General features: G+C 44.4%; 1 protein-coding gene and 1 pseudogene across 1 annotated transcript; both read left to right on the top strand.

Annotated features, from left to right (window-relative positions):
* The first annotated feature begins 3687 nt into the window (after positions 1 to 3687).
* Positions 3688 to 9705, top strand: LOC127300378 (uncharacterized). Its single transcript, XM_051330487.1, has 11 exons — positions 3688 to 4175; positions 4599 to 4745; positions 5697 to 5851; positions 5975 to 6247; positions 6393 to 6520; positions 7212 to 7329; positions 7436 to 7528; positions 7629 to 7700; positions 7818 to 7905; positions 8980 to 9076; positions 9486 to 9705. Exons 1-10 carry the CDS (start codon positions 3809 to 3811, stop codon positions 9051 to 9053), a joined length of 1515 nt encoding a protein of 504 aa, XP_051186447.1. The 5' UTR covers positions 3688 to 3808; the 3' UTR covers positions 9054 to 9076; positions 9486 to 9705.
* A 788-nt stretch (positions 9706 to 10493) lies between these two features.
* Positions 10494 to 12225, top strand: LOC139832975 (protein ALP1-like; annotated as a pseudogene).
* Positions 12226 to 25306: the final 13081 nt, after the last annotated feature.

The following is a 25306-nucleotide window of genomic DNA, read 5'->3' as shown; positions in this document are numbered from 1 at the left end:
ATGTGTAGTTCTACCTTTTCTTTTTTGCAGTTTTGGCTAAGATGGAACACCAAAACTTAGTGTATGTCAGGTCCACAAACACTGAAGATGGAGAATGAGTCCACAACCACTGAAGATGATGTCAGGTCCAAGGAGGATACATGGGTTACCACCAAAGACATGGGATCCCCAGATCTAGGTATTGTAGAATCTGATGGCATCACTACTGGTAAACCGTCGGTGGAACGTGAGGGGTACGAAGAGGTCAAGCTCGAGAAGGACCATCTGCGGAGGAGATGAAAGTCCCTAAGGCAAAGATGGCAGCTTTGAGTGATGCTTTGAAGGCAGTGGATATCGAGATGGAAGAGTTGAAGTCGAGTGTAATGCACAAGCTATGCATCATATAGTGAATGCACCATGGTGACTGTCAACAATATGTGCACGGCTTCAGTAACATATCTTTGTTTCTGTTTTGAGAACATCTTCGGGGACATTTTTGTTTTGGTTTGAGTAAGATCGTGGGGGAGGGGAAGAAAATAAGCCGGACTAATCCAAAACAAATAAATGGGTATGTAAGCCAACGGAGATGTTGGCGATGTTGGATGCTCCCGCATCCCCTTCGCCTCCTACTATAGCCGAGTCAATCGCTGCTAGATCTGTTGGTTCCTCGACGACATAGCCGATGCTGGTTGAGTTGATGATGGCCGGGCTGATGACGGAGGCATCCACGACGGTGGACCTCAAAGCACCCGCGCTCATGGTGGACTCTCATTTTCCACGCCGCCCGCTCTTCTCCTAGCTTCCATCGCCGCCTATTGTACTAGATCCGTGCGAGAAGAAACCTACACTAGCGGTGGAGTGAGGGAGAGGGAGAGAGGTTTTTGGTGATTTCGGCAATGGTGGTTGGGGAATGGGGGGAATGGATGAGGCTGTGGGAGACGAAGGTTTTATATGCGCCGACCCCTCCGCTCCCTCGCCACGTAGATGTACACGTCACCGACCCCTCCGGTATTAGTCCTGGTAAGCCCACTCCCAACAAAAGAATATTTGAAAGTTATTAAAATGCCTTGCATAGGTACACTTAGACAGATCGACGAGATTCTAATATTTCGTTGCCATCCGTTCATAAAAGTCTTCAGTTGTAATGCAATCAAGTGACCAAAAAATGAAGTTTGTTATGCAATACGCCAAATTCAACTACGAGTAGCTCCAATGCCCTGCTTCCCGAGTGTCTCTAACAAGTTGAAAGAGGAAGAGGCAAATGTGCATGTGACAGAAGAAGAAATCGCAGCCATTAAACCATACCGCTCGAGTGATATCAAGTGGGGTATCCAAAGGAGAGTCGAAGGGAGACACTGAGGGCATTTTCTCCGGCCTACCCCATCGATTATACTATAACTCAACCGAAGCAAACGGAGTAGCCAAATGAGAGTAGAAGGGTCGTTGAGGGCATTTCCTCCAACGAAACACACTGAATATTACTATAGCTCACCATGGATGGCCATTTCACCCTAATACTCCCCCTTTGCTATTGCGATGATGGCGGCAGTCGAAAGAGCTACACTTCACGCTCCCGAGCCTCCGGTATTGAAATAAACCAAGACTTATGGTGAGAAAACACAAGAACTGCAGAAGAGCTCCAACACACCCCGTCGGATACTACTATAGCTCAAACTGGATGCCCATTTAACCTTAATACCCCTTTATTCAGTGGAAGAGCTCCCCTACAACCTTCGGTAATAAAATAAGCCAAACCTTATGGTTAGCCTCTGTCATTTGCGCGATAGCGCAGCTGTGGCAGGGGCAGGGCATGCGGCGGCGGGCCGAGCGCGAGGTGCGGCAGGAGTTCTTGTTGTGGCTGCCTGCCGCGGCAGACAAACTGCCGGAATTCCTGCCGTGGCAGCCTGCCGCGGCAGAGAAAACGCCGAATTCTTTGCCGCGGTAGAGGACCCGGCTGGGTGAGGCGGTGTCGAGGCGGGGGCGCTCGAGGCCGGGGCGGGCGCACTTGGGCCGGTGCTAGGGTGCGCGGGGCCGGTGCAAGAGCTCGCGTTGGCGGCACGGGCGGCGTGCCGAAGAGGTTGTCGAGTCCGCGCGGCGCAGGAGGCGCAAGCGCGGATGACGAAGCTGCATGATGAACAGGAAAAACCTTCTCATCGAAGACAACATGTCGCGAGACGAGTATTCTTCCAAAGTGATGTGGTTAAAGCAGCGGTAACTCCGATGGTTAGAGGGATACCCAAGAAAGACACATGCCATGGAACGAGCACTAAGCTTACGTGGAGCGGTGGACGCGATTTTAGGATAACAAAGACAACCGAAGACACGAAGATCAATGTATGAGGGAGGACGACCGTGGAGGCATGTGTACGAAACCTGGGACTTTATGGTTGTACTAGGACAACGATTAAGCAGGTATGTGGCAGTAGCCAGAGCGTCGGTCCAGAGAGGAGCTGGAATGTGAGCCTGGAACATAATGGTGTGCATAGTATCATTAATGGTACGAATGGCACGCTCGGCTTTACCGTTCTGCTGGGAAGTGCATGGGCATAATAGTCGCAGGGCGGTGCCGTGGGTGGTGAGGAGATTATCAACAGTCTTGTTAAGGAACTCGGAACCGTTATCTGTCTAGAGGGAGTGAATAGTGACACCAAACTGCGTGCGCGTAAGCGAATTTTTTTTCCGAGAGTACGTGGGCAACTTATTAGTTGGGCAACTTGTTAAAGCGGCGTCTTCCTAGAAATTATTTTAAACTTATTAAAACGCCGTGCATAAGTACACTTAAACATTGCGATGAGAGACAAATGTGCAAGTAACGAAATAAGAAATCGCAGCCACTTTCCGGTGATGGCAACTGCATTGCCCAAAGAAAAGTGGAAGAGACACCGAGAGCATTACCCAAATGAGAGTACAAGGACCGTCGAGGGCGTTTCCTCCAACGAGACACGCTGAATACTACTATAGCTCACCATGGGACGGCCATCGAAAGAGCTACACGCTCCCGAGCCTCCAGTATTGAAATAAACCAACGGTTACGATGAGCAACGCGGTAACACGCCCCGTCGGATACTATTGTACTCGATGCAAGAGCTCTGCTCCAACCCTCGGTACAAAAAATAAGCCAAACCCTATGGTTAGCCTCCGCCATTTGCGCGATAGCGCAACGGGTATTATTTGAAAGTTATTAAAACGCCGTCCATAGGTACACTTAAGCATTGCGATGAAAGACAAATGTGCAAGTGATGAAATAAGAAATCGCAGCCACTTAACCATAATATCCCGTGATAGCAAGTGGATTACGCAAAGGAAAGTGGAAGAGATATCGAGAGCATTACCCACATGAAAGTACAAGGGTCGTCGAGCAATGCGATAACACACACGTCGGATACTATTGTACTCGATGAAAGAGTTCTGCTCCAACCTTCGGTACTAAAATAAGCGAAACCCTATGGTTAGCCTCCGTCATTGCGCGATAGCGCAACGGGTCATCTTGATTTAGACACCCTCTATAACTTGAAGGTTTGAAATAGACTTTACTCTTACCGAAAACCACACAAGGGAAGGAAGGCCAGCGAAACGGTAACAACAGGACGCGCGCGCGCTACCGAGTCGGTCGGTGACGATTCCCCGGAGAAGGCCCAGCACTGAAGAGTTCTCGGGCCCGCGTAGTCTAGTCCCCAATCGACGCATTCGAAAGTAAATAAACAAACAAATCCAATCCTTTGCTCTGAGGCCTGAGGGAGAGAGAAAAGGAAAATAATTCCAGCACTTCAGGTTCTCCGTTCCCCAACCGTTCCGGCGGCGGCGCGTGTCTCCGACCATCGTCTCAGCCATGCCGCACGGGGAAGACGCGTCGGGTTCCGGATCAGGGCCCGGGTCGACGGCAACGAAGAGGCGGCGGAGAGCGGGAGTCCCTCCCCCTGCGCTCCCACCAGCCGTGCCCACGACGGGGACCAGCTCCGACCGATCCAAGCCAAGGAGGAAGAGGTCCAAAAAGCCCCGCCGCGGCGACGAGCAGGATGAGAGGGATGCCAAGAGGAGAAATCTAGGGGAAGAGGAGGAGGAGGAGGAAGAAGAAGTGGTGTCGTCTGCACCCAGCTCCCCGATCTGCGAGCCCTACATCCCCGACGACGAGGAGTACAGCGTGGAGCTGTACGAGGCCTTCGACGACGCCGAAAAATATTTTAAAGAGAAAATAGGTTCGTTCCTTCGCTGTCAGCCTCAGATTTTACTCTTTTCTATCGTCGATATATATATACCGCTGGCAAATCCAAACCAACACAAATTTTCCACCGGAGATTGTTTTATTCTACTAGGTTTCACCTTTATGTTGGCGTGCCTTCCAGCGAGCTTGCTAGCACCTTCACCTGGAGGCTGTGCTCCCATTAGAATACTATACTAGGACGTCTGCTGCCTTAGCCTTGTGCCAGAACTAATACCCTAACTTCGAACGCCTGGTTTAAATTTGTATGTGGACTTTTGGTTTCCGATAATACAGAACTGTCCTGCAAGGATCATGCTTTGCTGCACCAGTAATCGAAATCTCCCCTTTTGGTGTTTACGATTCATTCGGCCGTGTTGTGTAAATGTGTAATATGATGTCTTCTTCGTGCATCGTGCAGGTCGCCAAATGCAAAGGTCCACGCTCCAAAACTTCATGCCTGCCACATGCCTGGCGAGTGATCCAAAGCTTGTTGCCGTCCGTGAACGTGGAACCAAAGCAGTTGTTTCCGCTGCTAAGTTACTTGTCGGCCTCTCCTCTTCCATCGGTAATATACTGCTAACATCATGTGCCTCTTTGTCTAGGATCACCTCACTGCTAAACATGTATAGTGTGACAATCCTATGGGCAGAAATAGTTTCTCATGGGGTCTTACTGGCATGTACTATTAGTCCGTTGCAATACAAATTTCCACAATCTGGGAGTCAGATTTGTTCATTGAATTGATGTTTCTAGAAGTACCGGAATAGTGTAGACACACCAATCATTTTTCTTCTCCAACTAATATAAAATTTCTAAATCTTGGCGCAACTTTTCCGATCGATCAAATAATAATATATTGGATATATAGTCAAGGAAATTTAATTCGGCTCACGGGTGCATATGAACCTATTGTGTGAAAACACATTTCAAAATGTCAAAATATTCTGAAATAAAATTCTGCATATACATCTAGACATTATATGTTCGTACACAAGCTTGTGTCCCATGTAAAAAAGATAAATTTTGATGCTCCAACATGATTATTCACGCAACATTTTTTTTGTCTTTTTGACACAAGCCACACAAAATGTTCTTTTTCGCCAAAATCTTGTGTGCGAACATAGAATGTCTGGATGTACATGCGAAATTTTATTCAGAATTTTTTGACATTTTTAATTTTTGTTTTTTATGCATTTTTCATAATAATCATATGCACCTATGAGCCAAAACACCACCTCCGTATAGTCACCCTTTAATTCTATACGGTGAAATGAAGTCACTGTGGGAACTTCCTTTCTTGGGCAATCACACACTATAGGTCGTGTTTGGTTTGCTACAAGCCTATAACCTAGTTGACAAAGTTATGCTACTGTCTGGTTCACTAGTCAGTTATGGATGGCCACACTTCCTTAACCATTGTGTTTGTTTTTGCTCTTCTGAGAGCAAACACTGCTTTTCATCACTAGCTTGCTAACACATCTATATATACTTTTTGCATGAATCAACTGATGAACAGATGGTAAGCCATTATTACGCTGCTCTGGTTTCTGGGTTGACTGGGACAAGGAAAATAAAACAGGCATTGTTTTGACAACTGCTCAGCTGATTCGCTTGGATCCTGTGGAGTACAACGTATGGTTAGGCAAAGATGAGTATGATCGAAATGCCAAGGTGAGTAAGTGAGTTGCTAAGGACAGGAGAAGTGACATCAGTCTAACCTTTGTTGGTTATATCTCAGATAACCCCCTCTATCTAGTATTTATGCATATGAGTTTTTTGCAAACCGCTGTTCAGGTTATTGTTCATTTGCTGGATGAGACCCCTGCAGAAGGCCACTTGATCTACTATCAGAAGCATTACGACATTGCTCTCTTTAGAGTTAGAGTCGATGCTGATGTTCAGTTGCCACTTCTTAATGTTAAAGTCCAACAAGCCCAAGAGGTTTTCCACCTTGGGAGAGATGGAAATTTAGATCTCAGAGTAACCCATGGCAGGGTGGAATACTTAAATCCAGACGTATTTCAGCGTTATCACTTCATGTTCTTTTCTCGTAGCGATGTTAATGAGGTATATAATTCTTCTATTATGATATTATATGTGATATTTTATTATTCTATTCTGAGTCTAATGTAGCCTTCTTCAATTTTGCAACACTTTGTTACTATACTTTTATTATAAGTTATAATATTGTCTGTATAAATAAATGTTGTAGTATGACAATGGAGGTGTGGTCATTGACTTGAAAGGGAAGGTTGTGGGAATGGTCAACATTAGTGCATATGGGTCTTTTATACCATCTTCTATCTTGATCAAGTGCTTGGATTTGTGGAAGAAATTGGGGTAGGTTTTCCCCCTCACTTCCTTCACTGTCTTTAGCTTGTTGTTTTGAGTTACATTATATATTATACTTAATGAAAAGGCGTAAAAGTAGAGTTATGATTTTCATGCATCGCTATTCATTGTCCCAATTATCACATAACATGGGGAAACTATTTGCGGATCTTTAGAATTCTTTTTTACATTGTTTATTCTCTCTCTCATGTACTTTATTGACCATAAAACTATGTTTTTGTGTTTAATGATGTTAGGTTGTCGTGTTTTGTGCTATAATTATTACATTTGTACAATTGCTCTTAGAAACTAATTTAGCCGAAACCTGCAGTGAGACTAGGATTGGACCTTGATGCATTTTTATTACTAATGTCAAAGCTGAAAACAAAAATATTGGTAGAAAACTCGATTTTCTCTTAAACTCTCTGCTAGGTTCTGGATTTCTAAGATTTTCGTGAGTAAATGTTTTTGTGATGGTCAACTAATGTTGATCCTATTGAGATTATATTGTTTAGTGGAATGAGATAATGACAGATATTCTTTCAACCCATTCAACTTTATTCAAATCAAAATATTTGGTCTATTGTTGGTGATTTCAACATAATAGGCAGAAGTTAGACTACAGAGAAATGTCTCATATATAATATGGTTTAAAGGTCCTATGTGTTTTTTTGGTGTCTTAAATGGTTACTTGGCATAGACGCATTCCTCGGCCCCATCTTGGATTCAAGTTTTTCGCCATCAAGCTTCTGGACCCTCTTTATATTGATAAGATAGTGCGCGAGCATAAAATTGATGATGGTCTTATTGTTAATGAGGTATTTAATGTTCTTTTTTTTTCTTATTGTAGACTTCCTTAGTTTTCTTTAATGTGCTTCTCTTCACATGCAACATAATGAGTATTTGTTACCAAATGAACCTTAGGTGGCGAATGGATCTAATGCTGAGAGGCTCGGAATCCAAAGGGGTGATATCATTTCATGTTTCAATGGAAAGAAGATTTCTACTACAGTTCAGGTAGATGTACTATAATTTTGTTAGGTCTCATTTACAATAGTACTATAATATTTGTGTGACACTACTTTTGAGTAATGTACTTTGTTGCTGCAATTATCAGTTGGAAAATCTATTGCTGAACATGTGCATGGACTTTGACAGAGCAAATCAACCAAATGCCATAGATATCTTTGTAAGTTTATTATACATGATTTAAGTACAGTTTACTTGATCTGTTACATTGCTTTCTTCATATGGAAGTACGATTAGCAAAATGTTGACAATAAGTATTATAACTCCTGACTTATAGATTGGTGTATTTGATACACGGAAAAATCGCTGGAGAGATGTTAATTTGAATGCAAAAGTATCTGATCATGGAGAAATTGTTGCAAGAGGTACGTATATCCCTTCCAACCTAGTACCGTGTCCCCATCTAAAGATGACTCAAGTTACCTACATTCCTTCTTTTATAGATACATTTTTTTTAATTCAACTTTGTAACCTTACATGTACTGTTCAATAGACTCTGTATGCAGCAAGCAAATTGTTGGGGGAACAGTAATTCACACATGTCTTTTGTGAGTAGTTGGTGCGCAAAAATAAAAATAATTTTTTTTTCGAGAAAACAATCAAATTATCGGGGGACAACAGTTCAGACACTATATAGGGAAAGACGTTCCATGAGTGTTGCCCTCAGTTTAAGTGCCATCAATACTGGGTTTCAGAAAATCGCATGTCGGTGCTTCCCATTTGCCTCCAGTTCGGGAAACAGCTCCTTCTCTTAGTTGTACAACCCCATGAACTCATACAACGAGCAGGTTAGAGCCCTCCTATAAATGGTTTCAGCTGAGTCCATTTGCATCAGCTGGATTCATTCTGCTGGACATATGGAAGGATTTGTCTACATATTTACTTGCATCTGTTAGGCCCAGGTCATCAGTACTAGCTTCAGCATTGCTTCTGGCATCAGTACTAGCTTCAGCATTGCTTCTGGCATCAGTACTAGCTTCAGCATTGCTTCTGGCATCAGTACTAGCTTCAGCATTGCTTCCCAGTTCCCCTGTAAGTTCTACATGCAGCTTGTATTTGAGAGGCTTGGAATAAGGTTCAAATCCTCTTTGACAAAAAGTACCATTCACCAACTGATCATCCCCTAACCCAGTCACTGCATTTTGCTGATACTGTTCAACCTGTACAACAGATTTTCTGCCGCCTTGGTTTCCTTTTTTAGTCTTTAGTGTATACAATAACTCTTACTGAACGTAATGGCTCCACAGTAATTGGCTGCCTGAGCAACTTTCATAGAGGTTGAGCGGATATCTCTCCCTTGGGTTTAGGTTATGAGAAGTAGCTCCGAGATGCCAAAGTTTACGCGTGACTGTCAAATGGTTGTGTACTTTTCTCAATTTGCATGGACACATGCATTCAGACCTTACGCAGACGTTATTTTTCTTCTTTTCTTTGTGCAGCTACTGCTCCTTTCACTATGGGGCCAAGGAGGACCGGTGTTTCGGTGGCACCTGACCAAACTGTCTCAGGATAAACTGAGGATGCTAAGACTTCAGGGTAAGTAATATTCTCGTAAATCTAACCACAGAACAAACACAGCTAGGTTCTTGCAAAAAGTAGTTTCTGTGACCTGAATCATATTAATCCTCCCTCCACCCACATATAATTGTACTTCTACGGTTCTACCTTTTGTTTTAATTTGAACTTTCTAAAGTTTGACCAAATTTGTTGGAAAAAGTAACAACATTTATCAAAACAAATTAGTATCACTAAATCCGTCTTGAAATATCATTTTGTATTATACCGATTTGATGACATATATGTTGCTACTATTTTCAATAAATTTGGTCCAAGTATAATTTATTTGACTCAAGACAGGAGTTAGAAGTACACTTCGGGAGAGCTAGAACATCTGTAAATTAAGACGCCGATCGATTCTCAACAAATTTTTGTCTACTTGATGCAGGCTGGAGCAGGGCACGAGAAGCATGCATACAGGCTTTTCCATCTGTAAATCCATTCTGAACTATGCAGACGTGTTTTAGCTAGTAAATGAACTATCAGGGGATCGAGCTTACGTTTGCACGCGCACTGTGTATTCACTAAAATTGCAGTGGGTTTTGTCCTCGGTCTCGTCACTCTAGTCCTAGAATAATTGAATAATTGAATGCGCACACGAACACCCAGCCCTGCGTGCAACTTTGCAACTTTATCCGTCTCTCCACGGGCCGCGCCGCAATCATGAGGTACAACTTCGGGCGCGCGTTTGGCTGGTATGTGTCCATAGTTTTTAGGCCATTTGGTTGTCGCATTGCACGGGTCACCCCTGGGACTGGGAGGAATGCCTAATTTGACAGTTTCTCCGAGGACAACCCTGGGGGAAAGAAAATCGACAATGTTGTTCGCGTGGGCGCTCCGCCTCACCATGGCGGGAGAAGGCGAAATTCGAGCGGTGTTGCGCGGCAAAGGTAGGGGTAACCTCCCTCTTCAGTTACCCCTCTTCAGTTACCCTCTTCATCAGCCCCCTTCTAAAATTTTCATTTTCCCAATTTTTGTACCGACGACAGCTACCGCGACCTAGATCTGGCAGCATCTCCCTTTGGTCTCTAGCATCGGACATGGGTCCTTCTTTGCTCCATCACAGTAGGCTCCCGGAGCTCCGTCCCAAGTGGTAATGTCCCCGTCGATGGCGTTCTTGGCTGTGATGCGATGCGGTGGAGATGGAGCTGGACCTGATTGCACACTCAGTTTTAGATCTAGGGTCCCTAGTGCAAAATGTGAAGACTTTGTTGTAATTTCTGATTTTCTTGTGGTCTATGATGTAAGTTGTAACTCCACCGCTTTTAGTTAATCGAGCTTCTGGGTCCTTCGGGACCGACCCTGTTAAAAAGAAAAAAACCCAGGGTCCTCGTTTTCAGCCGCAGCAGAGCATCCGCACATTTGCGGCGGCTTTCGGCCGTGTCCATCGTCCGCCATGAGGGAGGTAAGGGAAAACTCCTATGCTCTACTGTAGTGTTAGATTCATGTAAGTAGAACTAGTTGGGTTCGATAAGACCGTTCGTAATGAATAGATCTTATTTTGAGTAGGTCGACCAGCTCCAGCGTGCATCACGCTGCAACACTCATCATTTGCAAACAAGTCTGGATCCTGATGGTGCACAAGAGAGCAGTTATGCATGCTGCTTTTCCTCGTGTCAGTTACGGTCCTATGTTACAACGAGATCATGAAAGGATTGCCAACTTAAACTACATCTACAATTCCAACGATGTAGAGGCTATCTAGATGCTTCGGATGAGAAGAGCCCCTTTCTTTGCACTTGTGAAAACGTTCAAGTATAGGGGACTGCTGGTTGATAGCATCCACACCTCTCTCGAAGAACAAGTCGCAATGTTTCTTCATGTCGTGGGTCATACCCAGAGGTTCAGAGTCATCCATAGCATATTCAGGCGATCCACGGATACTATCTCTCGGTACTTCCAACATGTGTTGTACGCAATTGGGGAGCTCAGCGGTGACATGATCAAGCCAGCATCATCAAACACACCACCCAAGATCAAGAACAACCACATGTGCTTCCCGTATTTCAGTGTGAGTACAAAATCATGTTCGTTCTACTTATCAGATGTGTGGTACTGTCAGAAACACGATTGTGCTAATTGTTTGATAGTATTGCATTGAGGCTATTGATGGTACTCATGTGACTGCAAATGTACCGAGATCAATTTCTTCAGCATTCCGCGGGAGGAAGCACTAGACCAGCCAAAACGTGCTAGCAATTGTGGATTTCGATATCAAGTTCACATACGTGCTTGCTGGGTGGGAGGGTTCAGCTCATGATGCGAGCATCCTAGCCGGCAGCTTGTCAAGGCTTGATGGGTTGCAAATCCCCGAGGGTAAGTTCTACCTTGGAGATGCTGGATATGCATGTCGGCCTGATATTCTACCTCCCTTCAGGAAAACAAGGTACCACCTCAACGAGTTCTCTCCCAGGCACCGACCTCAGAATGCGAAAGAGTTGTTCAATCTAAGACACTCAAGCCTTAGAGTCACCATTGAGAGGGCCTTTGCTGCATCGAAGAACAGATTCAAGATCCTTGACCAGAAACCGTTCCACACTTTTGACACTCAAGTAAAGATGGTCCTTGTTTGCTGCATTCTTCACAATTGGATCCTAGGTTGGGGCGAGGATGAGTTTTTCGAAGAGGTTGTCACTTTTGATGAAGTAGAGATCGGCCATGGCGTGGACGCAGTCGGTACCTGACATACGGGCCCGAGTGTTGCAGGTCAGGTACATGTGTGGAGGCAGTGGTTGTCTCCCCCTATATGGGTCCCGCTGCTATAGGCATTGGACTCTTGTGCGGCCTAGGTCGGAAAAGCAGGCGGCAAACAGAAAAGTACGTGAAAATAAGCGTGTAGAGGGTGGGTCATGTGTGTCCAGTGGCCCGAAGCCTAGATCTTGTGACGCCCCGCCCCCACCCCGAGGCCGCAGTTCAGGTCGCCCACCTCCCGCGACGATTCTTTCTGGACAATAATTGACGTTTAGAGGCCGCCCGTCGGTATTTTTCGGGACCATATTTGTCGGTAACGTGATCAAACTAGGTATGCAACATACCGAAGATCAAGTCTCAGACAAACTAGGTATTGTGTAACAAAGGAATAGGATTCGATGTTGAGGTCCAAGCGATAAAGATAAATTTGTGGAAGGCGTAGGTGAAAGGACATATATCTTTTATTTGTGGTTTTGGTGTTGATGACAATAATTTTATATGATCATTTTGTTATATAAGATTTGTATGATGTAGCGTTGATCGGTATGCCCAAAAGTTGAAGAGATTTTGAAGATATGCTATGCTATCCTTGAGAGATTCTTTTTAGAAGAAAGAATAGAAGAGCAAAGAAGAAAAGAGGAAGAAATGAAAGAAAGAAGAAAAAGAGAAGAAAAGGAAAGAAGAGGAGGGGTGGTCGCCTGCGGTGGTGCGGGCGGTACCACCGGCCACGCAGCGGCCGGAGCCTCCGGGCTAGGTACCGCCCGTGGTACCGGGGAGCAGCCGAGTGGCTCAGTACATGTGCCAGGGGAGTTGGAGCCCCGGCGGTACCTTGGCCGGTACCCCGGCCGGAGGCTCCGGCCTCCCCCTTCGGCCGGCTTCCCCTTTGGCCACGTGGCCTTCTCCCCTTCGCCTGCGCTGCTCGACTACGACCGGTAGTACCGGCCCAACCTGGCTGGTACTACCGCTCAGCCCTCCAACGGCTGTTTTTCTCCAGGCTATTTATACCCTTCTTCTCCAATGGTTCAGCTGCTCACTTCTTCCCCAAAAAGCAAAACACCATTGTTGAGCCACCAAGAACACCAAATCCATCGGATCTCCTCCCTCAACCACCCAAATCCCTTGTGCTTTGGATAATCGAAGGAGAAGACCCCGATCTACATCTTCACCGAAGCAATTTGCATTTTCCCCTCATTTTGTTGAGGGCCCCCTTGCTAGTGTTCCTCTTTGGATCCCTAGTTGATTTGTGTTGATATATTATTGTTGATTGTTGTGTTGTAACAGATTTGGGAGCCTCCAATTCGGTTGTGGATGTGTGCCCCAAGAACCTTGTAAAGGCCCGGTTTCCGCCTCGAGGAAATCCCTTAGTGGAAGTGGGCTAGGCCTTCGTGGCGTTGCTCACAGGAGATCTGAGTGAAGCCTTCGTGGCTGTTGGTTTGGCTTTCGTAGCAACCACACTCCTCCAAACGTAGACGTACCTTCTTGCAAAGGAAGGGAACTACGGGAATCATCTCCGTGTCATCGCGTGCTCCACTCTCGGTTACCTCTATCCTATTCTATCTCTTATATTGTGTAGCTATATCTTTTGTAGTTGTTTACCTTGTCATATAGGTAAATTCACTTAGTTGCATATCTAGAGAATTTACCTTTGTGTCAAGCCTAAATTGAAAAAGAACTAAAAATTGGGTAGCACCTATTCACCCCCCCTCTAGGTGCGGCATACGATCCTTTCAATTGGTATCAGAGCCTCGGCTCTTATTTCGGGCTTAACCGCCTAAGAGTATGCCGGACGAAGGACCTATGGAAGGGGAGGCTAAGATGGTCACCATGGATGATATGAATTCGTTGAGGTCATCCATGGAAGCTCAAATGGAAAGCATGAGAAAGATGATTTCCGAGCTTTTGACTCTGCCCCGTCCCGTGGCTCCCACCAAAGAGGTTAATGTCACGGATGCGTTAGAAGAGGGTGATGCTTCGGTATTACCCTCCGCTACCACACCCGTGGATGGTGATAACTTAAACACTATCAAATCTACCATTGCATCTCCTAGGGGAACTAGTGGAGGTGAGAGCTACAATCGAGTGGCTCCACCTTTTCTATCTCCCGATATACCGGTTCCTCACCCTCATATAAACATTCGGGGCGACCCACCTAAGTTTTCCGTTAATGATTACGATACTTGGCAATTTGAGTTTAGCTCTCATGTTCGCAGTGCCTCCAATGAACTTTGGAGAATCATCGTGGAAGGCTTCAAGCCTTACAACCCCGACAAGTTGACTAGAAGAGAAGCGGTTGATAGTCAACTCAACCGCCTTACACATGATTCAAACTAGTGTGGGGACAAAGGAGTTGTCTCGTGTTCGGCATTTCACCACCGCCAAGGAAGCTTGGGATGGTTTGGCCGCGAGTTGCATTGGAAGTGAGAGCACAAGAAGGAACAAGTATAATGCTCTTCGGAATAAAGCCGAAGGATTCACGAGGCTACCAGATGAAGATCATGAAGACATGTATGGAAGACTTCTCACCGTTGCCGGTGCTTTCCGGAATGTTGGTGCCACTCACATCGATGACTCTTGGATCAAGGAAAAGTACATTGATTGCATGATGCCGTTTGAACCTATTGATGTCAAGACTCTTGTCGGTAGAGAATGCTATCCCTCTCTCACCTCTCAACAAGCCGTGCACGAGATGCAAGCTCTCAAGGTGCTTGAGCAAAACTCTCATGATTCTCGCAATCGTGCTCTTGGGATGTCAAAAGGGTCCAACCTTGCCTTGGTGGTCAACTCCGTGGAAGAAGTGATTCCTCAAGAATCTTATAGGGCATCTTGGAGCATGTCCTATCCGGAAGACTTGGAACACCACTACCATGACCACATGGCATTCCATGCAAACACCTTTTGGATTGACCCATCCAAGGCCAAAGAAGACAACATCAAGAGAAACAACTCAAGGGGTCCCTCAAGCTCGGGCCCAAGAACAAGATCTTGCTACAATTGCAATGACAAGCGCCATTTCATTGCCGAATGTCCCTATGAGAATAGGGAGACTCATGGTGGAAGGCTCATCCCCAAGGACAAGAGCAAAGACTCAAAGGGCAAGTATTCAAAGCCCCCCAACAAGAAATTCTATAACAAGAACAAGAAGGGCAAAAGGCACTCAAGGATTGTGCTAGTGACTAAAGAAGAATACTCTTCCGATGAGATTGAAAGTGCTAGTGATGATGAAGAGGAAAGCTCAAGAGAAGTGGCCACCATTGTCACTACCAACATTCCCTCTTCCTCTCTATTTGATTCACCCAATGAGAATCCTCAATTCAAGAATGCACATTGCTTCATGGCAAGGTCCACCTTGGACACATCAATTGTGCTATCAACTCAAGAAGAGTATACCTCCGGAGATGATGATGTTGATGATGAAGAAGATGCAACCTCAAATGGATTGGTTGCCCTTGCCTCCCTCTCTACTAACTCTTCATCAACAAGTGAATCTCCTAATGAGGTCATTCATGTGGAGGAAGAAAGTTGCCTCATGGCTAAATCTTCCGAGGTATCATCTCCTAACCCCTCTACGCCTAACATTTCAAATGATCTAGGGGTTGATCTTGCTAGTCTAAAAGTGAAACAAGAAATGCTAGAGTTTGATGATTTCATTCTTAACCTACAAGGTAACACTAAGAAGCATGTTTCAAATCTCATGGTTCGTATAGCTCAACTAAATGGTACTCTTGAGAAAAAGTGCCAAATAGAAAGAGAAGACTCTCTAGAAATACATGCTCTTAAAAATGCTCTTGAGGAATGTCAAGAAACTATAGCATCTCTTGAAGAGAGGCTAGAAAATCTTGAAGAACCTCAAGATAAACTTAACAAGCTCACTAAAGCTAGAGATCTTGCTAGAGCTAAGACTAAAGTGCTTATAAAGGAAAAGGCCAAATTTGGTGTTGATCATGAGAAACTTGTGAAGGATCTAGATGAACTAGACAAGGCTCACAAAGCCTTGAAGAGTGAATACTCTCTCCTCTCCAAGTCTTATGAGCAACTTCAAATTAGGCTTGCTTCATATGACATAACTAGTACCTCTACTCCTTCATGTGATCATGCAAATATTATTGAGGAAAATGCTAGGTTGAAGGATGAACTTGCTAAGGCCTCCTCTCCCCAAAGTAAACTTTCCTTGGATGATCTTTTGAGTAAGAAAAGGTCAAACAATGGGAAGGAGGGACTTGGCTATAATGCCAAGACTAAAAAGGCAAACAAGAAAAAGGCCAAGCCCGCACATGACAAAGTCACCACTAATGGTGAAACCCCAAAGGGCAAAACCATTAATGATGATGGTGCGGGAATTGATAACCCTCACTATGTTCTTTTTAAAGATTATTATGGTGATGTTTATGCTAAATATGTTGGTCCATATGATGGTTATGTTGCTTGGTCTGTTTGGGTCCCAAAGACCCTTGTTACTAACAAAAGAGGACCCATTGAGAAATGGGTACCTAAATCCAAGAATTGATCTCATGTAGGAATATGCCGCCAGAGGTTTAAAATGGGTACTTGATAGTGGATGTACAAGTCATATGACCGGCGGCAAGAACCTCGTCAAGGAGTTGAGGCCTAACATAAATGATATCACCGTCTCCTTTGGCGATAATTCTACATCCGAGGTATTGGGTTTTGGCAAGGTTGTGGTTGCACACAACATTACACTTGTGGATGTCATGCTTGTCAAAGCCCTTGGTTACAATTTGCTTTCCGTTTCCGCCCTTGGCAAGATGGGTTTCGCCGTCTTTATTGATAATGATATTGTGGTCCTCTTGTGGAGCAAGACTCTAAAAGTCGCTTTCGTTGGGTATCGCGAACACAACTTGTATGTGGTGGACTTTTCGGGGACCACCACGACAAGTGCGATGTGCCTATTCGGAAAGGCGGATGTGGGTTGGTTGTGGCATCGCCGCCTAGCCCATGTCAACGTGAGAACTTTGCAAAGTCTTCACAAGGGGAACCATATTGTGGGACTAATGGAAAATGTGTCTTTTGCCAAAGATCGTGTTTGTAGGGCTTGTGTTGAAGGCAAAATGCATGACTCTCCGCATCCAAGCAAGACCATCATCTCTTCCAAGAGGATCTTGGAGCTCCTTCATGTGGATCTCTTTGGTCCCGTTACTCATGCAAGTCTTGGTGCGAAGAAACATTGCTTGGTGATTGTTGATGACTACTCAAGATACACTTGGGTCTACTTTCTCAAGACGAAAGATGAGACTCAACAAATATTCATTGACTTTGCTACCGAGGTGCAACGCCAACACAACCTCCTTATTATGGCAATAAGAAGTGACAAAGGCTCCGAGTTCAAGAACTATACACTCAATGATTTTCTTAGTGATGAGGGGATTCGACATCAATATTCCGCTGCTTACACCCCTCAACAAAATGGTGTTGCAGAGAGGAAGAACCGGACTCTTATGGATATGGCAAGATCTATGATGGCGGAGTATAAATCCCGCTATAACTTTTGGGCCGAAGCCATCTCCACCGCTTGTCACTCCTCTAACCGGCTCTATCTCCGCAAGGGCTTGAACAAGACTCCATATGAAATACTCACCGGGAACAAGCCTAATATCTCATACTTCAAGGTGTTCGGGTGTAAGTGTTTCTACAAAATCAAAGGAGTTCGTTTATCTAAATTTGCTCCTAAAGCTTTGGAGGGTATATTTGTTGGTTACGGTGCCGAATCTCACACTTATAGAATCTTTGATATATCCTCCGGGATCATCATCGAATCTAGTAGTGTGAAGTTCGAAGAAAATGATGGCTCCCAAGTGGGGCAAGTTGATGTTTGTGCAGGTGATGAAATACCTCAAGATGCCATAGTAAGAATGGGTGTGGGATTTTTCCGCCCCATTGAGGGACACGGTGTGGTGTCTCGGGAAGGACTATGCTCCACCACGGTGGAGCCCTCATCTTCTCAACATCAACAAACCCCATCAAGTGAAGCAAATGATGCACCAACCCAAGAACAAGAACAAGCCCCTCCCTCTTGTGTGCAAGATCAAGGACAAGATCAAGGACAAGATCAAGGCCAAGATCAACCAAGAATTCATGATGGCTCCGACGAGTATCCATTTGATATTTGCTCCGCACCAAATGATGTCCAAGATCAAGCACATGAGGTTGAGCACTCTCAAGAAATTGAAGTTGCTCAAGTTGAAGGTCAAGACGGGGACCCAAAAGATCAAGTGATACCTCCAAGGCCAAGAAGAACCAAGGAGGAGATCGAGGCCCGTCGTCTAGCAAGAAGAGATAGGAACCTTGAACTTCGTGGACACACACATGACAAGGTTCTTGGTGATGTAAGGGCAAAGGTTTCCACAAGAAGGCAATTGGCTAACTTTAGCAATCATCATGCTTATATCTCCTTAGTGGAACCCAAGAAAGTATTTGAAGCCCTTGAAGATTCGGATTGGTTGGAAGCTATGCACGAAGAACTCAACAACTTCAAGCGCAACAAAATGTGGACCTTAGTAGAGAAGCCAAAGGGGTGCCGCAATGTTATAGGCACTAAATGGATATTCAAGAACAAGCAAGATGAGTTTGGAAATGTTGTGAGGAACAAGGCAAGATTGGTGGCTCAAGGGTTCTCTCAAGTTGAGGGAATTGACTTTGGAGAAACCTATGCTCCCGTGGCTCGCCTTGAGTCCATCCTTATCCTTCTTGCTTATGCTTCGCATCATAACTTTAAGTTACAACAAATGGATGTGAAAAGTGTATTTCTTAATGGTCCTTTGCATGAAGAGGTTTATGTTAAGCAACCCCCGGGGTTTGAGGATCTCAACTTCCCTAACCATGTCTACAAGCTTGATAAAGCTCTTTATGGTCTCAAACAAGCTCCAAGAGCTTGGTATGAGCACCTTAAAGAATTATTGGTAGACCGTGGGTTTGATGTTGGGCTAATCGATCCCACTCTTTTTACTAAGAGGGTCAATGGGGAGCTTTTTGTTTGCCAATTATATGTTGATGATATTATCTTTGGCTCTACTAACAAAGCTTTCAATGATGAATTCTCAAAACTTATGACCGATAGGTTTGAGATGTCTATGATGGGAGAGATGAAGTTCTTCCTTGGTTTTGAGAGCAAGCAATTGATGGAAGGAACCTTCATCAACCAAGCAAAATATCTCCAAGACATGCTCAAGAGGTTCAAGATGACCGAGTTGAAGGGTGTAGCCACTCCTATGGTTACTAAATGTCATCTTGCACTTGATCCCAATGGTAAAGAGGTGGATCAAAAGGTATATCGCTCCATGATTGGATCCTTGCTTTACCTTTGTGCATCTAGACCGGACATAGTGTTGAGTGTTGGTGTGTGTGCAAGGTATCAAGCTTCTCCTAAGGAGAGCCACATGATGGCTCTCAAAATAATCTTTCGGTATTTGGTTGATACCCCAAGATATGGTATTTGGTACCCCAAAGGCTCAAGCTTTATTCTCAATGGATACACCGATGCGGATTGGGCGGGAGACAAGGATGATAGGAAATCAACTTCCGGGGCTTGCCAATTTCTTGGTAGGTCCTTGGTGTGTTGGTCTTCTAAGAAGCAAAATTGTATATCTCTCTCCACCGCCGAAGCCGAATATGTTGCCGCCGCAAGTGGATGCACTCAATTGTTATGGACGAGGCAAACTTTAAAGGAATACAGTGTCATTTGTGACAAAGTGCCTCTATTATGTGACAATGAAAGTGCCATCAAGATTGCCTATAATCCGGTGCAACATTCAAGAATGAAGCATATTGAGATCCGGAATCATTTCATTAGGGATCATGTTGCCCGTGGTGATATTGAGCTTATCTATGTTCCTACCAAAGATCAACTTGCCGATATTTTCACGAAGCCTCTTGATGAAGCAAGGTTCACTTATTTGAGGAATGAGCTAAATATCATTGATTCAAGGAGCATAGCTTGACCATCTTGCAAACACACGTTTGTCTCAAAACTTTATTTGGTTTAGATGTGGGCATGGATATAGGGGGAGTGCGGTTTAAATTATTGAGCTATCCCTCCCCCCATAATGCCAACATTAAGATATCATTCTCGTTATATCATAGGTTGATATGTGAGCTTCAATGATGAGTAGTGGTTTGGACCCAAGATATATCTTCGCGGTGCCATGCCACAACACTCATATATGGTGGCCTAGGCCACCACACTCTTCTTTGTGAAGAGTTGGAGTAATTTGGATCTTCATTGGATTTTATTGACATCTCCTTGTTTTTATGGGAATTGGCTCAATGTTTGGCTTTCTCTTGATTTGATCCTTGCAAACTTGAGTTCATAGTACCATACCCCTCCTTGTGTCCATCCTAAGCCATTCTCTCATCTCTAAAAACTTTCTATCTCTTGCACAAGCTCGTTTCAAAAAAAAATTTGCATACCAAAACTCATGTTTATCCTTGACCAAATTGTGTCTTAAAAAAAGGTGTCTTTAAAAAAAAGGAGGGAGGCTGGCCGACCCGGGCCTGACCAGGCCGGTAGTACCGCCTGGGGCCTGGCCGGTACTACCGCCGGCCTCGGGCCGGTACCTCCACAAGAGGGGTCGAGCCCCAGGCTCCCCTCCTCTTTCTCTTCCCAAACCGCATCCTCTCCAAACCGCCCAGCCGCCCAGCCGCCGCCCTACCCGCGCGCCTCCCCCGCTCCGCCGTCCATTCTCCGGCCACCTCCGGCCGGATCGGCTCCGAGGGAGTCTTCCCCCACCTCTCCTCCTCCATGGCTCCCGGTATTAGCCTCTCCCTCCGCGTATTTTGGTTGTATTTTGGCTCACATATTTGTTGGTTGTCGGTCCTATATGCTTAGATTTTTGGCTAAATCTTACACTAAGAGGTTGTATCTATTGCTGATCTATGTCCTCTAGTATGTAGCACCGTTAACCTCTACTATGTAGCATTTTTTTTACCTATTGTGTGTGGCCTTTCTTTTCATTCATCATGCATGTGTATTTTGGGTCAAAATTTTGTTCAATAGAGATGAGCTTGTGCCCTTATCCCATATATCCCTTGGCTCTGTTCGTCTATTTCACAGGTGCTAGTCGGAAGAGGCGAGGGGATCCAACCCTTGAGGATGAGATTGTTGAACAAGATGAAGTGTTACCCTGTGCCACTACTGCGCGTGGTGCTTCTTTGGCAAATAAAAAGAAAGGGAAACAGGCTATTGAGTCCTATGGCAGCGTCCGCCTTCATGCATACATGGCTATTCGCAACGCTAACCCCTATTTGGGGTCTCGGTCTTCTCGCACCCGCAACCGTCACTTCTACACCGAGGTTCAAGAGCGCATATTCAATGAAGTCTATCCTCCCAAAGTGAAGGTGGTTGATCAACGGTATATCAACATTGATCATTTGAAGAAGGATGCATGCTTTCATGAAGCTCTTGGGATTTGCGAGGAGTTTGGTTTGCTTCCCATTATGACTTTCCAATGCAACTATGATCCGTACCTTGTGACTCAGTTCTTTGCCACAGTCTATTTTCATGAGGATAAAGCTCGCTCCATTACTTGGATGACTCGTGATGAGGTACTCACTACCACTTGGAGCACCTTTGGACAGATTCTTGGCTATCGTATTCCGGAAAATTGTGAAGACGACCGTTCTAGTGGTTGGAGGTTTCACGAGTATTCTAATGCAAGCACCAAAAATGTTCTTGAGCCGCTCTATATGCCCGGTCGATGCAAGCTTGGATTCACTTCCGGTCTCCAACCCGTATATGATATTATGCTTCGCATCTACCGTGAGACCGTTGCCGTCAGAGTAGGTAATGTTGATGAGATCCACTCTTTTGTCATTGACTTGATGCTTCAAACTCATCTCCGGAAGGGCAAAGGTGTGAAGAAGGATGTCATGGATTGCCTGTGGAACCAGATTTTCGGGCGTATGGTGGAGAAGAGGGCTCCTTCCTTTGCTCCATTCATCATGAAGCTTATTTCTGAGGTGTGGCGTCAGAAATTTGAGGGAGCTATTCTGGAACCATACTCACCCCTCACTGAGCATCGTCGCAAGAACATTCTTATCAAAGATCATGGGCTCCCAGCTCCTACCTCAGCCTCTGCAGCTCCTTCTGCCTCAGCAGCTCCTTCAGCAGGTCCTGTAGATCCTTCCAATGCTCCTGCTCCCCGGATTGATGGCTTTATTGCTCATATGGCCATTAGGGGGACTCCGGCTCACTCCGCATATGATCCCATGCTCGAGCCCTCTTGGTACACCAAGCTCAAGATCAAGGTAAAGAAGACCTTCTGCCTCCAGCTGGATATTCAGGAGCGTATGTATGACGCCTTGATACCTCCATTTTGCATCACTATTTTATATCATAATTTGCTGTTATTCATTGATATATTTCATATTTAGAGGTAATACTTATGTTATTTCATCTATTTTGCATGTTTCATGATTATTGGAGGATCGCGCACCGGAGTCAGGATTCTGCTGGAAAAAGCGCCGTCAGAATGCAATATTTCGGAAGATCAACAATTGACGGAATTTATATGAAAAATCCTATTTTTCCAGAAGACGAAGGGAGCCAGAAGGAGGAGCCGAGGAGGGCCGGCGTGGGCCCACCTCATAGGCCGGCGTGGGCCAAGGCCTGGCCGCGCCGCCTTGTGGGGAGGGGGCCCACAGCCCCCTCTGGCCTCCTCTCCTTCGCGTACATCTTCGTACCGAAAACCTAAGCTCCAGAGGATAGTCGCGAAGAGTCACAGCCACCTCTGCGGGGCAAAAAACACCAGAGAGAAAAGAGCTCTCCGGCAGGCTGAAACCTGCCGGGGAAATTCCCTCCCGGAGGGGGAAATCGACGCCATCGTCACCGTCATCGATCTGGACATCATCTCCATCACCATCACCATCATCTCCATCATCATCACCGCCGTCTCCACCGCTGCACCTCGTCACCGCTGTAACAATTTGGGTTGGATCTTGATTGTTTGATAGGGAAAACTCTCCCGGTATTGATTTCTACTTGTTACTGATGCTATTGAGTGAAACCATAGAACCAAGGTTTATGTTCAGATTGTTATTCATCATCATATCACCTCTGATCACATTCCATATGATGTCTCATGAGTAGTTTGTTTAGTTCTTGAGGACATGGGTGAAGTCTAAATGTTAGTAGTGAATTATGGTTGAGTAATATTCAATGTTATGATATTTAAGTTGTGGTGTTATTCTTCTAGTGGTGTCATGTGAACGTCGACTACATGATACTTCACCTTTATGGGCATAGGGGAATACATCTTGTACTCGTTTGCTAATTGCGGGGTTGCCGGAGTGACAGAAACCTAAACCCCCGTTGGTATATCGATGCGGGGAGGGATAAACGGGGATCTCGAGTTTAAGGCTGTGGTTAGATTTATCTTAATTACTTTCTTGTAGTTGCGGATGCTTGCAAGGGGTATAATCACAAGTATGTATTAGTCCTAGGAAGGGCGGTGCATTAGCATAGGTTCACCCACACAACACTTATCAAAACAATGAAGATTAATCAGCTATATGAAGCGAAAGCACTAGACTAAATTCCTGTGTGTCCTCAAGAACGTTTGGTCATTATAAGTAAACAAACCGGCTTGTCCTTTGTGCTAAAAAGGATTGGGCCACTCGCTGCAATTGTTACTCTCGCACTTTACTTACTCGTACTTTATTCATTTGCTACATCAAAACCCCCTGAATACTTGTCTGTCAGCATTTACAGTGAATCCTTCATCGAAACTGCTTGTCAACACCTTCTGCTCCTCGTTGGGATCGACATTCTTACTTATCGAAAATACTACGATACACCCCCTATACTTGTGGGTCATCAAGACTATTTTCTGGCGCCGTTGCCGGGGAGTGAAGCGCTATTGGTAAGTGGAATTGGTAAGGGAAACTTTTATTGTTAGTGCTGATTTTATTCCTGCCTGCTGCTATAATTCATTATGGAGAGATCTTCTCTTGAATTTTTATTTGGAAAATCTACTACTACTGCAAAGGTAGTGGATGAGGCGCCAGGTGAGGAAGAAGTTCCATACAAAATACCTATGAAAATTATTGAACGTGTTGTGGATAACCGCTATACAGGGGATAGAACTGTCCATCCTGGAGATCATTTACTGTTCTTACATGAATTATGCGGTTTATTCAAGTGTGCAGGTATTGCTATGGATGAAGTGAGGAAGAAGCTATTCTCTATATCGCTGTCTGGTAAAGCGGCGCATTGGTATAAATTACTGGATAATGGGGACTCTCTTGAATGGAATGATATTGTGCCCCGATTTTATTCTAAGTTCTATCCTCCAAGTGAAATTCACAAGGATCGGAACCGCATATATAATTTTTTGCCTCATGATGGAGAGAGTATTGCCCAAGCGTGGGGGAGATTGAAGTCTTTAATGCTCAAATGCCCCATTCATGAGCTTCCTGGTAATATTATTATTGATAATTTCTATGCAAGACTTTCTTTTCAAGACAAGACCTTGCTGAATACTTCCTGTTCTGGATCATTTACACGCAACAAAGAAGAGTTTAAAAGGGACCTTCTTAATCGGATCCAGGAGAATACTGAAGGATGGGAGAACGACAAAGATAGAGAGTCAGGTATAAAATATGATTATAAATGCATTGAAGCTTTTATGGATACTGATAAATTTCGTAATATTAGTGCTACTTATGGTCTTGATTCTCAAGTCGTTGCAAATCTTTATAAAGCTTTTGCCTCTCATTATGAATTGCCTAAGAAGAACTTTGATAAGTATCATGAACCGTATAAAGATAAAATTGATTCATCTATAAATAAATGTGTTGTAATTGAAACTGTTGATCATGTTATTCCTGAAGCTTATATTGAAAAAACTCCTTTCCCTGCTAAAATGAAGGAGTACTCTGTTATAAATAGTGCGGTTAATAAAAGTGAAAAGAAACCTATAGAACCTGAAGAACAAATAAAAGTTGAACCTGCTGTAGCAATAGTTAAAGATCTTGTGACTGAAAATGTTGAAGATGGTCATATTATTTTCTGTGAGGATGCTTCTAATATTGTTTCACATCCTAATAAGTCTAGGAAAACTAGTGTTCCTATGCTATCTGTTAGAATTGGTGATCATTGTTATTATGGTTTATGCGATATTGGTGCAAGTATTAGTGCTATTCCTTATGAGCTCTACACGGAGATTATGCACGAAATTGGTTCTTGTGACCTTGAAGATATTGATGTGGTTATTCGGCTAGCTAATAGAGAAACTATCTCTCCAATTGGTATTGTTCGAGATGTGGAAGTTCTATGCGGTAAGATTAAATATCCTGCTGACTTTTTGGTACTTGGTTCTGCTGCTAGTAAGTATTGTCCTATCATTTTTTGTAGACCTTTTCTAAATACTTGTGGAGCTGTTATAGATTGCAAGAAAGAGAAAATTTTGACTAAATTTGCTGGTGAATCTTATGAGTTTAATTTCTCTAAATTTGCCAAAACTCCTTATAAAGCTGATTCACCTAATAATGATTTTAGAGTTGAACAGT

The sequence above is a fragment of the Lolium perenne genome, chromosome 1 (assembly GCF_019359855.2).
Source record: "Lolium perenne isolate Kyuss_39 chromosome 1, Kyuss_2.0, whole genome shotgun sequence".
Taxonomy (NCBI): domain Eukaryota; kingdom Viridiplantae; phylum Streptophyta; class Magnoliopsida; order Poales; family Poaceae; genus Lolium; species Lolium perenne.
This window is presented reverse-complemented; position numbering and strand designations above follow the sequence as displayed.

What these genes read in the sequence shown, in the direction of transcription:
- LOC127300378 (XM_051330487.1), top strand. Translation starts at nt 3,809, where the DNA reads ATGCCGCACGGGGAAGACGCGTCGGGTTCCGGATCAGGGCCCGGGTCG. An exon ending in ATGGTCTTATTGTTAATGAG is followed by an intron (nt 7,330 to 7,435) that starts GTATTTAATGTT and finishes AATGAACCTTAG; the next exon opens with GTGGCGAATGGATCTAATGC. An exon ending in AGATTTCTACTACAGTTCAG is followed by an intron (nt 7,529 to 7,628) that starts GTAGATGTACTA and finishes TGCAATTATCAG; the next exon opens with TTGGAAAATCTATTGCTGAA.